The following is a 15,437-nucleotide window of genomic DNA, read 5'->3' on the forward strand; positions in this document are numbered from 1 at the left end:
GGAATTTAAAAAAATATATATTTAATACGACATATGACAATTTCTCAACCAAATGTATAGATATACCATAATAGTTTATTGCAAGAAAATTAGATTGTTCTGTTTTTACAATATTTGAACTTTTAACGTGCCAAATCCATCCTATGATATATATATAAATCTGCGTGACTTCATTAGATAGTAAATTAGTAATAAGAAACATATGCTTAGATGGGAAAACAACTAACTATGGAGCTCTTCTTAAATTGAATTCATTGGTATACAGTTTAAAAAAAAAAATTGATTGAGACAGTCTCAAATCAAGGTAGAGAAAATCGAAATTTTACGTGAAATCAAAAAAGTAAATAAAAAACGTAAAACGTAAAATTTTAACAAGATTTAAATAGTAAAATCGTCAGACTTAATACAAATTTCGTAAAATTGATAAACTCATTTAAAATCGTAATATCGGAAGATTTTAAGAGTTAAATCGAGATTCTAGCTAGTATGCTCAAATGCATTACAATATACAAGTAGTATTCCTCCAAAAAAAACATATATTTTTTTTAGATATTGACTAAACTTTAGTATAACACTCAGTTAATAATTTTATAATATTTTTTAAAATTTATGTATTGAGAATACGTCTTTACATATTGTATATTTAATATTAAAAAAAACTATAAAATCTAATAATTAAGCGAAATATCAAATTTTAGTGAATATCTACAAATATTAGCCCCAAAAAAATGCCAATGATTTTGGTTTGTCTCCCCTTGCAAGTTGGAGAATGCCAATGATTTTGGTCATTTACCTGCCCAAGATATGTCTTCTAAATCTTCATACCAACATGTCAGACAAGCTATCTGTGTTTTCTCCACTTTTTGTGTTCCTTTTTTTTAATTATTAGATCTTTTTAGTTTTTAGAATTTTATAAAGAAAATAGTAAAAGAATTGTTTTATATTTTCAATTATTATTATCATTATCTTCTTTTTTATTTTTGCAAAGTAATAAAAGTAAAAATACTAAAAAATAAAAATACACGCATATAAATCAAGATCAAACTGATTTTAGAGTCCAACATTAAAGTTGGTTAAAAAAAATAGCATTTTTCTATTTAATATTGAGTTTAATTTTGATGTACTGACAGTATAAAATATTTTACACAGTCGTACAATTACATTTGTTTTTTAGATGACCATTTATGCCGTTAATATAAAAGATAATTATTTTTACTGATATAATGTTATATAATAATTAAATACAGTATAAAACTACTTTACCCTGAGAGAATATTAAAATTAAATTATTTATTATTAGTAGGTAAAAAATAAAATCATATGATTGGATTGTAAACAAGTATTTATAGCAGAGAGACAGAGGCTCCCTGTCACACTGAAAACAATAACATGGAGTTTCCACTACTACTCCTTCTTTTCTTCTCACTTTTCTTCAATGCAACCAGCCACATGCTTTTATTGAAAAATAATACATCTCCATTTCCATGTAACTTCCTTTTTGGAACCTCATCTTCTTCTTATCAGGTTTGTTGTTATTATATATATATATATATGTTCAACTTCTTTAATTTTAATTAATTTGGTTCTTTTTTAACTGTTATTGATGATGATGTGATTAATTATAATTATATTGTTTGGTTGCAGTTTGAGGGAGCTTTCTTGAGTGATGGTAAGGGACTAAGCAACTGGGATGTTTTCACTCACAAGCCAGGTTCATACACATTCAATAATTCCCACTCTTCTTCAATTTTCTGTTTTTAGTTAATTATATAATTAGATAAACATATAAAATTGTTTTCCATATATTGATAGTATATTAAAATTAAATTATATTAATTAATTAGTTTTTTATTGCATTATTATTATTATTATTATTATTATTATTATTATTATTATTATTATTATTATTATTATTTCAGGGACTATAATGGATGGAAGTAACGGTGATATTGCTGTCGATCATTACCATCGTTATCAGGTAGATAGTTTTACTGCACAAGTTCAACTGTTCTCTATTAATTTAAGTTTGTTATATAGATTGATCATATATTTATTATGTTTTATATAAATAATTTAATTTTATAAGAATAATTTATTATTCTAGTTGGTTAAAGTTTTGTAATATAATATTTGTAATAATAAAAATTAAAGTAATATCATATATTAAAACAAATATTTAATTTAAAACCGTGTCTTAATAAAAAAATAAAAAAATTTTTTCCGGACACGCTTGGACACACTTACATATATTTTTAAAATAAATTTAGATATAATATATATTATTATTTATTAAAACAAAAAATATTTTAAATACTTGATATAATTAAAATAGGATATTAAAAATTATTAAAAAATTTAATTTATATTTTAATATTAATAAAATATCAAAATATCATTATGATTTATTTAAAAAAATTTTATATTTTATATGTATGCGTGTCCCCTTGTCATGTAAAATTTTAAAATTCATGTATCAGCGTGTCTCGAATCGTATCGTGTCCCGTATCCGTATTAATTTTCGTGCATCATAACTATTTAATTTAAAATATAAATACATAAAAAGATTTACCATAATATTATACGAGAAATATTAAACTATCTACTTTTTCGAATCACTTTAGTATAAAGTATAAACCCTAATTTGTATGTAACTTACCATGCAGTAAAGTTTATTATTGTTGCTCCAAAATTTACACCACCTTGTTAATTAAGATGATTACATTATTTTTACTAACTATATTTAAGATTATTTTAAGAATTTTTAATGAGTTAATATTCAATTTGGTCTCTAAATTTGCACGCAAATCTTAATTTAGAACCTCAATTTAGTTCCTAAATTTCAATCACCTCTATTTAATATTTAAATTTTATAAACGTGCCTCACATTAATTTTTGAAACGATTTTCAGTACAAAAACGGTAATGGAGTGCTGATATTTTGTAAAATGATGTAATTTTGGTTTTGATATTCAAATAGTCTAAAAATGACATATTACTTGTTTTGTTAGGTAAAGTTTTAATAAACACTACTTACGACATTGTTTTTGAGTCATTTGAGTGCCAAAACTAAAATGACATCATTTTACAAAATCTAGCGTGACAGTCGGTTGTCTACGACAGCGTTATGTTAATGTCTGTATGTTAAAAATTGTTTTAAAGACTAACATGAGAGTCATGTTTACAAAATTTAGAGACTAAATAAAAATAATTAAAATTTTAGAGATCAAATTAAAGTTCACATGCAAATTTAAAGATCAAGTTGAGTATTATTTTATTTTGAATAGAAATATAATTTTAATATATAATAATTAATAAAACCTTGTATAAAGATTGAGGGGACATATATATATATATATATAGGATAAAATAATAAATAAATCTTTAAAAATTTACATTTTGAGCAGATTAATTTTTTTAAAAAATTATTAATAAAATATTTTAAGATCAAGAACGGAACTAGAATTTTTATTTGGAGTGGACTAATATAAAATATATAATTAAATAAGAGGTCAAACAATAAAACTAAAGGGCTAAAACATAAAAATAAAAAATTTCATATGTAAAATTATTAATTTGAGAGAGGTTATTATTCTTTGTAAATTGCACAAGGCTCCACTTCTATCTAGGATAATAAACATAAATAAATTAATTTAAACTAAAACTTTTTATTTATTTATAAAAATTAATTTAAAAATAATATATTTATATTTATTATTTTAAAATATTTTATTAATATTTTTATATTTTAAAAATTAATTTATTTAAAATGTAAATTTTAAGAAGTTATTTATCATTTTATTAAAAAAAATTGAAGGGACAAAAGTACCTCCCCTCTTCTCCAACCATTAGCAATTGTGTCTGGAAGCTTCCTTCTCTGATTTGATTTCTTTTTTGTTTTTTAATAATTATTTCCCTCTGCATATACAGTAGTTGGATTATAAAATAAAGTTTGTTTGATTAGACTTGATTAAGTTTGAAATAAGAATTCAATTTTGATAGGTCACGTTAAGTTAATTATTTTTTATATAATGGATGAAATAGTATAATATGTTGATATGAGTTAAAATGGGTGTATTTTATAAGTGTGATGTATAATATAAATTGTTACTTACGATTTGCATAACAAAATAAATCATTATTCACAATTTCATAAATCACATTTTTTTAATTAAAAAATTAAAATCGTGACTCACAATTTTTTATTTTTTTTGTCTTATCTAAAATCGTAACTCAAAATTTCTGTTAACTTTTTTTAATTTTTTATTTTATTTGAAATTGTTACTCACGATTTTTTTTATCCCATATCACTGCATTGTACCAAAATATTATAATATTAATAAAAAACACCAATAACAACATAATATAAAAAAAAAATTAACCGTCACGTTATATATCAATATATCTCATAAATATTTTATAAAAATAACACCTACATAATTATAAAAATATTATTTATATACTAAAATTAATTATTAAAATTAATTATTAATATATTTATATATAAATATATAATTTAATTTATTTTTAATATATATTTATACTAATAATTAATTTTAGTGTACATCTAACATAATTTATATAATCACAGAAAGCATAGGCAACTAAGAAAATCTTTCATGAGAGCAAACAATAAGTGATGATAGTTTTTCAACAAATTATTATATTATAAATACTTAGTTGAAGTCTTATATGCATTATTATTGTTGATTCATTCATTTTTCTTATGATATTCATAATCATGCACGCATTCATTAGAGCGAAGGTTTTATTTTGAATAATGTTTTTGGCTAATTAATATATCGTCACTAATTTGTTCATATTAAATTAAGTTTTGTCTATTTACCAAAAAAAAAGTAATTGAAGGGACCTACTTCTTTAATTAAGTGGGGATATTAGCTACTTTTTTTAATTAAAGAAACTAATTCATGTTCTTCACTTAACGGATATTCACTATATCATAAATATGAATTAAGATTAAATTTAAAATACAGTGGAATGTAAAGGTTATTTCGTCATTCAATAGATAATAATTAATTGACAAAAAGTGTTGGATAATACTATAATTTACATAACTTTTTTTATATTACGAAAAATTATCTGTACACTTAAATCCTATACTTACATCTTCAATTTCACTAATTTTTTCTTTTTTCTCTTGTAACTTTTAATTTCTTTATTTCACAATTTTTTATTATTATATTTTTTAATTTGTGTGTATACTTTTTAATATATTTATCATTTTTCCAAACATTTTAACCTTTTAAAAAAGAAGTATAAATTTTTCATACTTCTCAAAGAAATATAAATTTTTTGTTTTACAAAATGAGAGTATATAGTCATATATATAGCAATTTTCTTTATATATAATCATGTAAAACTCACTTGAAAAGTGAAGACAATAACCTTAAATAAATCATTTCATATATACCAAATGATTTAAAAGTATTCCAACTGGTTGTCTCTACTCTAAAAATCATTGGTGGCTTTTTAAATGCAACAATATTAACTGTAATTATATTCATGACATCTACAATAATATTACAAGTAATTAATTATTTTATTGTGAGGAACAGGAAGATGTGGACCTTATGCAGTTCCTTGGAGCCAACACCTACCGTTTTTCTTTGTCATGGGCCAGAATACTACCAAGTAAAAAATTTCCCATTTCCTTAGAAAAAACCTTAATAAATCAATTAATAGGAGGGTTCATGAATCGGATCGTATTCGCAGATCTATGGTAAATATCTTCATCCGATCCGAAAATTACGAATACGATTTGATCCGTAAATTGATCGGATTGGATCTGCGAATCGGATTATGGATATCTGCTCTACATCCGCGGATCCGCAGATCCGCACAATAATAATTAAAAATAAATAAATATATATGTTTGGTATTATATTTATTTGTTTGTATATTTTAGTTAGTAATTATTATTCATATATTGTATTATTTTATTTTTATTATTTAGAAAGAGTTCAATTAAAAATATTTTAGGAATAAATAAGTTTAAAAGTACGAAAGAAATATTTTTATTGAATTTTTTTACATAGAAATATGATTAAAAAGAGAAAATTTAATTATGCGGATATATCCGATATCCGATCCGCACATTTGCGAATCGGATGGGATCTGACACTAAAAAGCGCAGATATCATATTCGATCCGATCCGATGAAATTGTGCGGATCGGATCGAATTTTCGGCCATATCCGATCCGCGGACACCCTTATCAATCAAGTTAGGTTAATGTAATGATTGGCTCACTAGTTCGTTTAAGCAAGTATCGGAGATTCGAATCCCGCCTTATGCATGCAGCAACCCATTGATAATAATAATAATAAACTCTTAAATAAAGCTCCGATTCGCGACGAATTAGTTCTTGACTTGTTGGGTTGAGAGATACTATAAAAAAAATAACAAATTGCACTCAGCTGTTTTTTTTTTGTATCCTTAAGTGTTCTTTGTTTCAAAAAATTTTGATTTATTTTCAGACATTACTCATGAAAATATATTATTTTCGTATGTGTTTGAAATTTTAATAATAACTTATTCGAAGAATAATTTTTTGAATAAAATATAAAATTTTATTATTGTTTAAAAAGTGGATATTTGATATTCTCTTGTAAAAAAATATGAAATTATTACTATATTTTTTGTAAAAAAAAAATCTATTTTTATTAGTATTCATGTTATTTTAGAAATTCAAACAAACGTATCCTAATTTATTTTTGGGAACATTAAAAGTAATTCCTAATGCATTAAACAAACATATTTTTTTAGCAACACTCGGATATAATATTCCCCAAAATAATATTCTCAAAAAATATAATTTTTTATTATATATTTCTTAACCTTAAAAATAAACGCCCTCTAAATAAAATCTTAGTTGAATTTAATCCAGAGGGAAAATTTGGCAAGGTCAACAAGGCAGGCATTGACTACTATAACCGCCTAATTGATGCACTTCTCCACAGAGGTAATTTTTTAAAAAAAATTATATTTATTTTAATTATTATTCATCATTTCCTTGTCTCTTTTAATTTGTCTAGATCAATTTTATATATATTAAAATAAAAAATAATTACCCAAATCATTCCATAATTTTTTTTAAATTGGACACTTTAGTTATTATGAAAATGAGCAGCATTTGCAATTACAATGATATTTGAATTTGTATGTGATTCAGGGATAGAGCCTTTTGTGACAATAACACACTATGACATTCCTCAAGAACTTGAGGACAGATATAAAGGCTGGCTAAGTCCAAAAATTCAGTAAGTAAATTATTTACATATTACTACACTTAATAATGTAACGTAATGTAATACTCATGTGTAGTTGTTTTAACATGAAATTGCTAATTGAAAATAGTTAGATAATTTGATATGTTTAATTAAATTATCATCTAATGTCTGGAACAACTTTATATGAAGACACTGTATATAAATATTTACCTATATTTTAGTAAGGTACTTAAGAAAGTTACCCATAAGTTATAACTCAAATAATATAGGACCCCGTTTGAGAATCTTTAAAAGTAACTTTTTTAAGCTTTTGACTTATGAAAAGTAGTAGTATTAATGTCTGGTGTAATTTTCAAAATTAAATTGCAGTTTTCTAAGAAACTATTTAGGATAGGAACTTACAGAAAAGTTAAAAAAAAATGGCTTCTTTCATAATACTACTACTTTTGAATCATATTTTTATAAAATAAGAATTTTAGACTTAAAAATTCAAATACAAAATAATTTATTTATAAGTTACTTTTAATATAATCATTTATTATTTAAGCTATTTTTTTCAAAAATAGCTCAATTAAGCTGTTTACTCAAACTGGACCATAGTCTTTCTATACTCACTTAAACGTCGCAAATTCGAGTCTCACTCTTAACTTTGAAAAAGTTGATGATATTTTTCAGGGAGGATTTTAAGTATTATGCAGATATATGCTTCAAGAACTTTGGAGACAGAGTGAAATATTGGGTTACCTTCAATGAACCAAATGTTGCAATCGTTCGTGGCTATAGAACTGGATTGTGGCCTCCACAACGTTGTTCTGCTTCATTTGGCAACTGCAGCCATGGAGATTCTGAGACTGAACCTTTCATTGCTGCCTCTAACCTTATCTTATCTCATGCATCTGTTGTCACCCTCTATAGAACCAAATATCAGGTAACCAAACTTGTGGCATGAAATGTATTAAGTCTCACATTGTCTAAAATTGAAAGCCTGATAGTCGTTATAAGTGTGAGAATTAATCTTGAATCTCAGAAAAAGCAAGGAGGGAGAATTGGAATTGTCATGAATGCAATTTGGTTTGAACCGTTGAGTAACTCCAGGGAAGACAAGCTAGCTGCTGAGAGAGCTCAATCATTTTTCATGAATTGGTAAACAAAAAGAAAAGAACACAACTTGATTCTGGTTATTTGATGATTTTTTTTTCTTCCTTATAGCATCATTAGTGAGTTGTGGAGGAACACATAACATACACAGGTTTTTGGACCCAATTATACTTGGGAATTATCCAGAAGAAATGCATGAAATTCTAGGACCTGACCTCCCTTCATTTTCTAGAAATGATAAGCAAAAACTAAAGACAAGTGGATTGGATTTCATTGGAGTCAATCACTACACAAGTTACTATGCAAAAGACTGCATCTTCTCTGCTTGTGAACCAGGAAAAGGGTCTTCAAGGACAGAAGGTTTTGCTCTCAATTCTCCACAAATCAATGGTTTCAGCATTGGACAACCGGTAATCACAACCTATACACATATACATACATTGGTTTTTCAATGAACTCAAAATGAAAATGATAGTTATTTTAAAACTGAATGAGTATTATTTAAAGCATGTTAATTGAAAGGTGTAATTGATGTAGACAGAACTTGACTGGTTGTATGTTCACCCAGAAGGAATGGAGAAGATAGTGACATACATAAAGAATAGATACAACAACACACCAATGTTCATTACTGAAAATGGTTAGTGGAATAAGAATAGCCCATGAATGTAGTAGTACTACTATGATTTAATTCCTGCTTTATGAGATTTTGATTGTGTCCTTTTTGTTGTGCCTATAGGACTTGGGACTTTAGAGAAACCCAACCCCACAATTGAGGATATAATCAATGATGTCAAAAGAGTGGAGTATTTGAGCAGCTACTTGGATTCCCTTGCTACAGCAATCAGGTATTGCCATTTTTCTCCCATCTTTTTCAAAAATTTTTGCTAAATTTACATTTTTTTATTATTTAACATCAGCAGAAGGAAGAAAAAAAGAAAGCACAGTTGCCAGAATGTGACTAATAAATGATCCGCATTGTCTATAGTTGTTAGCATCTCTAACTTACAAATATAACTATTTATGTATCTCGAGCTATCAGTTTAAGTTTTTGAAACAAATATTTTTATAACGTGATATCAAACCTTTTATTATCTAAAAGTTTAAAATTCGATTTTCGTTACTTTCAAAAGACAAGAACTAGACGAACAAAAGGAAAAAAAATTATACAAAATTCACACAAACCCAAAAACAAGTAATTTTATAACAATAATGAACTATGATACACGGACACTGACATGGACACAGGACACGACACGACAGGACACGCCGACATGTGAATTTTAAAATCTTACATGACACGGGGACATGCATACATATAAAATATAAAATATTTTTTAGATAAATCGTAATGATATTTTGCTATTTTATTGATATTAAAATTTAAATTAAAAATTTTAATTATTTTTTAATGTCTTATTTTAATTATATCAAGTATTTAAAATATTTTTTGTTTTAATAAATAATAATATATACTATATCTAAATTTATTTTAAAAATATATGTTAAGAATAAGACTAGACACGCTGATACGTGATGGTATTTAGGTGTGTTCAGGTGTGTCCGGAAAAGAATTTTTTATTTTTTATTAAGACACACAACAGACACGCGTGTCGGACGAGTGTCGGTGAGTGTCGTGTCCAAAATGTGTCTGACATACAAACACGACAACTTAGCGGAATGCCCATGCTTCATAGATAATAAATGTTAGATTGTTGTTATATTACAAAAGACGGTCGGGAGTACAAGCATCCCACATTAACATAGGATCTGTTTTCACAGTTTGAACCTATAACTTTAAAATCAAAAGATAACTCAACTGTTACTTTAAGATTCTTCTTTTGGTGCTATATTACAATATAGGTTTTAATGCTGATTGTTAGCAAGTAGTCATATAAAATTTTCTTATGAGAAAGGTTTGTATAAATAGAATTGAAATACTTAGCATAAAAAATTGGCAAGACTACTAAGAATAATTGATGTTTGTGTGCGTGTGTACAGGAAAGGGGCAAATGTGAGAGGGTATTTTGTGTGGTCATTGCTTGACAACTTTGAGTGGACCTATGGATACACTATTAGGTTTGGACTTCATCGTGTTGACTATGCCAATCTCAATAGAACTCGAAGGTTCTCTGCTTTGTGGTATAAACAATTCATTGCTCAACATACTAATAAGGCTTGTTTGTCATCATCATGATTTCCAAACTAGCTAAGAGAGCTCAATAATCATGGAATTCAAGCTGATGTAGTTTAATTAATTAATGAAAATGAAAGTATGAAGCAAGTTGTTTTTATTATGGCATTGCTTCTTGGGTTTTAAAAAATCATATGCAGCTTCTAATGTATGTGTTCCTTTGTTGGAAGGAACCGAGCTGTAATTTAATTTCTTGAGTTCTATCTAAAAATAAAAAATGGTATACGAGGATCATCAAGTTAAGAGATATGTGATATATATATATATATATATATATATATATATATATATATATATTGTCCGAGATATAATTATTTTTTATATTTTTTTAATTCATTTAAAATTGTTGGATGAGTGATTTCATAATATGGTATCAGAATAAGGAAGACTCATACAAAAATCAATCAAATCCAAAAAAGATTTTTATTTGAGAGAAGTATTAATGATATAACTATTCATGTTATCTCTTCTTATTAACTTAAGTTTTTGGGATGAGTGATTTCATAATATATATTATTATGATACTAAAGAGACTTTTGTTTGAGGAGAATATTAAAGATATAATCATTCATGTTAATTCTTCCTATCAATTTTAAGTTTTTGGGACGAGTGGTTTCATAGTGGATAAAGTACTAAATTGGTCGTCGTAATCATGTTTTAGTTCTTAAAGTTTAAAGTGTCCTATTTTAATCCAAAAAAGTTTCATTTAACTTCAATGTAGTTCCACTGTGAGGTCAAAGTTAAATAATTAATAGAATGTCCTACATGACAGCAGTACAAGAACAATGTCGATAATCTAGAGAACAAGTACAAGCTCCAGAAGCACAAAATCAAGTGTGGATGCATCAATACATTAATTTATTATTTTTCTTACAATTTAAATAAAATATTTTCTATAGAACTAAGGAGAATGATAAATAAATGTATTGATGCATCCATGGTTAATTTTGTGCATTTGGAGCTTGTATTTGTTCTCTAGATTATCGACCTTGTTTTTGTACTGCTGTCATGTAAGACATTCCGTTAATTATTTAACTTTGACCTCACGGTGAGACTATATTGAAGTTAAATGAAAATTTTTTAGATTTAAATATGATACTTTAAACATTAAGAAACGAAATAGGATTATGCCTAAACGTAGGGGACTAATTTAATATTTTACCCTTTCATAATATATATGATACTAATATTAAGGGTTAAGTACGATTTTTGTCCCTAACGTAGAAGTCGAAAATTTTTTCACTACAAAATGGTCCCGAAGGTTCCAGTTTGTTTTAAAATCGTCTTTCTGACAAAAATACCCTTCCCACTTCTTCCCCAAAATAACTAGAAACAATGGCGCAGAGGCATAAGCAAAAGTAGAAACAGAAGCAGGCAAAAGCAGAAGCAGAATCAATAACAATAAATCAACAACAAGCAAAATAAGAACAACAACAATAACAATGGATAATGGAATCAGAGCAACAACAAAAGTAGAAGTAGGCAGAAGCAGGAAGCAGAAGCATCAACAACGAAACAACAACAACCAAACGTAGAATAACAACAACAACAATGGATCATGTATACAGTTAACCATTTCCTAAAAGCCACTAACAGAAAAATCAATATCCAGCTAAACTAATTCAAAATCAAACCAAAAAAAGAAATTGAAAGCAAAATAATAACCTGGATTATGAAAATAGAAAATAGAAAACATTCTTCTTCTTCAATGAAATTAGAAACAAAAACAGAAGAAATAGAAGTGAAATAGTATCGTCTTGTTCTTCAATGGAATCAAAAGTATGGAATAGGAAAGGAGAGAAGGAGGAGAGAGGGTCGCCATCATCTGCCTCTTCCTCCTCCCTTGCTGCCAGCGTCGCATCAGTCTCGGACCAGCTACCTTCTTCAGATTTCTCGTCACTAAAGACCGTAAATGCCTCGCCGCCGGTGGACAACAGGAGTGTTGTGACAGCTCCTCGCCGGCGGTGAGCTCTGGTTCGAGAAGGTTCGACACAGGAAAGGAGAGAAGGAAGGGAGAGGGTCCCGATGGCTCTAGGGTTAGTACGAAGGGGAGAGGAACAGCGGCGGTGGCTCTTCCCCTTCCCTTCTCCACTTTCCCTTCCCCCTCTTCTATCCCCTCTTCCTTTCCCTGAACCAACGTGAATCCCTTCCTCCTTTCCCCCTTATTCAACGTTTTCATTTTTTTTTCATTTTTTAGTTAGGGGTATTTTTGGAATAAAAATTTAAAATTTGGTAAAAATGACGATTTTAAAACAAACTAGAACCTTCGGGACCATTTTGTAGCGAAAAAAAGGTTTGGGACGAAAAAAAATTTTAGCCTTTACATTAGGGACCAAAATCATACTTAACCCTAATATTAATTAATGTCTTCAATCAAAACTAGCTTGAGTTAAATCTCAAAGTGGTTCCTGAATTTGCAATCGAGCTTCAAGCTCGTCTTTCAAGTTAAAATTGTTCTTTAACTTAACAACGATCGTCCCTAAAATATTTTTCGATGATAGATTGATGACATGGTTAGACAGAAACTATCCTAAATTTGTATTTTCTAACTCAATCTCATCCCTCATCAATCTAAACCTTTTTATTCTTTTCGATGTTGCTCCATCACCGTTATCATCACCATCACCACCACCTCCATCGTCCTCCAAAGATATCAGCTTTTCATTTTTGATAGTCTCTCTCTCCAACCTCGAAACCCTCTCACTCAATTCAATGAACTTCCTCTTTCTACACTCATCCGACGCCTCATCGATGCCACGACTCTCCTCTTTCTCAACCCATCAATCCCACTCTCAACATCTCATTTCTTTTTCTATTTCAATAATCCACACTTCTCAGCTTCCAATTACAATCAACTAACCACTCAGTAAATTAAGGTAATGAAATTAAAAAAATTCACCTAAACTCCACATACTTAGATACAACTTGAATTAACTGTAAAAAAAGGAAATACATAAAATTGAACACCTAATCTTAGTTCAAGGTTTCAAAACATCGCATTAAATAAGAAAAAAAATAACTAATGTACTTGAATCTTCAAATTCTTTTCATTTGTGGAGAAAAATCGAAAATTGAGGTGGCCAAAAAGGGGTCGACCGAATCAATCCAAACTCTGCAATTGTACCTACAAAGAAAAAAATTACCCACATTTTCAATAATCATCTATAAATAATTATGAAATTAACCAGAACACATCAATTTCAACATTCAGAAATTAAGAAAAATTCATAAACGCATTTATCAATTTCAAGTATACTTAAGTAATTAGCCAAAAAATTGTCGAGAAGACATAGAGATAATGATGCAGAGAAAATAACGACACGTAAGAGAAGAAAAGGATAAAAAGATAGAGAGATAGAACATCGATGAAAAACAACATACATGAAACAAGATAAGAAAACAATGACATCGATGGAAATGAAGCCTGAGAAGATGACAATCAGCTTTTATATGCTTAGTCCGCTCGTGAAATATGGGATTGGTGGCAATATATGTAACACCCTACCACACAGAGTCTTATGCTTAAGTCATAAAACAGAGGTGGCAAGGTACTACGACCTCTAAAAGCAAAGTTTAGTACGTATAGTAGTGTGAAAAATGTTTATAAGCGCAACACTCCGATCGATAACGTGAACGGAACAGATATAGGATAAGCTAACACGATAAGATATATAAAAGAGTGCCAAAATACAGATATCAAGACTCAAAACTCGGTTTGCGAAGATAACCGGTCCGAGCATATAAGTATACATACATATATAGAGGAACTACCCAAAAATAAAGCCCAAAACACAAGATACAAAACCTGTTTCTCCAAAATAACCTCTAAGAGGAGATAATACAAAATACATATGAACAGTGGAGAATATAAGCATCTAAACAAGTATATAATGATCAAAACAAAATCTAGCTAAGGATTTTTGCCAAAAGGAAGTCTCCAGCATGCCTCAACGAGGAGTCTCACGTCCTGCATCTGAAAACTACAAAATCCGCATGGGTGAGAACCAGAGGTTCTCAACATGGTAACAATGCCCAAATATCTAATGTGTAACGTCCTGGAAAAGCCGAAGGCAATCCTAGAACTCCCGATCCATAATCAAAGCATATATAAATATAGCTAAGCCATGAGAAAAAGAAAACAGGCAACTAACTTAAGGATCTCCAGGCTAACTAAATATCCCCTTTCCAAATCCTGCAAACCTCCCAACCGCCAATAGTAATTGAGATGCAAACACAAGTATATCAAACAAAGAAATCCACAAGTAGGAAGCATATAAGACAATTAGGCAATTAGCAGGTAATAATGTAATCAATTAGGCAATCTAGACAAATCACATATAATGCATATGATGCATGCCTGTCCTAGTAGCTGATGAGTTTCATCTGTCGGTTATAAAGCCAACCCGACAAGTCCTGGTAGCTAACCATTGAATTGTCCCTCTAACGTGCATTCCCAACTCGAGTTATCCACAACATAAACATCATATATATATATATATATATATATATATATATATATATATATATATATATATATATATATATATATCCAACACCCTCACTGGTGTATATTTACAAGGGCAAGCTCATTCGGAACTTTCATAGTGTCCAGCCACACTTACGACATAAGGTCAGCAAAGTATCGAGTCTCCACCTGGAGCACGTGGTGGCTAGCCACTGCTTTCACCCAAGAAAACTCGTATCTCAGATAGGTGGAGTGCAATAATCACAATAATCAACAATTCAGCATATATGCATTTAATCACAGCCATACATTAATATTCATCTCAGCCATCCGGCTTACAAATCATAATTCATACCCAGCCATAATCACCATCACACACTGTCATTTGGCTCACATTGCACTCAGCCATTCGGCTCATATCATATACAACACTCC

General features: G+C 28.4%; 1 protein-coding gene across 1 annotated transcript; it reads left to right on the top strand.

The window, feature by feature from the left end:
- The first annotated feature begins 1,388 nt into the window (after positions 1-1,388).
- LOC130973769 (beta-glucosidase 46-like) lies at positions 1,389-10,637 on the top strand. The gene is made up of 12 exons (XM_057898425.1): positions 1,389-1,524; positions 1,645-1,711; positions 1,920-1,978; positions 5,573-5,648; positions 6,903-6,977; positions 7,188-7,275; positions 7,921-8,173; positions 8,273-8,388; positions 8,495-8,753; positions 8,881-8,983; positions 9,083-9,191; positions 10,345-10,637. The coding sequence occupies exons 1-12, from the start codon at positions 1,390-1,392 to the stop codon at positions 10,538-10,540; spliced, it is 1,536 nt and encodes a 511-aa protein (XP_057754408.1). The 5' UTR covers position 1,389; the 3' UTR covers positions 10,541-10,637.
- The last annotated feature ends 4,800 nt before the right edge of the window (positions 10,638-15,437 follow it).

Source organism: Arachis stenosperma, chromosome 4 (genome assembly GCF_014773155.1).
Source record: "Arachis stenosperma cultivar V10309 chromosome 4, arast.V10309.gnm1.PFL2, whole genome shotgun sequence".
Lineage (NCBI taxonomy): Eukaryota > Viridiplantae > Streptophyta > Magnoliopsida > Fabales > Fabaceae > Arachis > Arachis stenosperma.

What these genes read in the sequence shown, in the direction of transcription:
- LOC130973769 (XM_057898425.1), top strand. Translation starts at nt 1,390, where the DNA reads ATGGAGTTTCCACTACTACTCCTTCTTTTCTTCTCACTTTTCTTCAAT. An exon ending in ATCATTACCATCGTTATCAG is followed by an intron (nt 1,979 to 5,572) that starts GTAGATAGTTTT and finishes TGTGAGGAACAG; the next exon opens with GAAGATGTGGACCTTATGCA. An exon ending in TCTATAGAACCAAATATCAG is followed by an intron (nt 8,174 to 8,272) that starts GTAACCAAACTT and finishes CTTGAATCTCAG; the next exon opens with AAAAAGCAAGGAGGGAGAAT.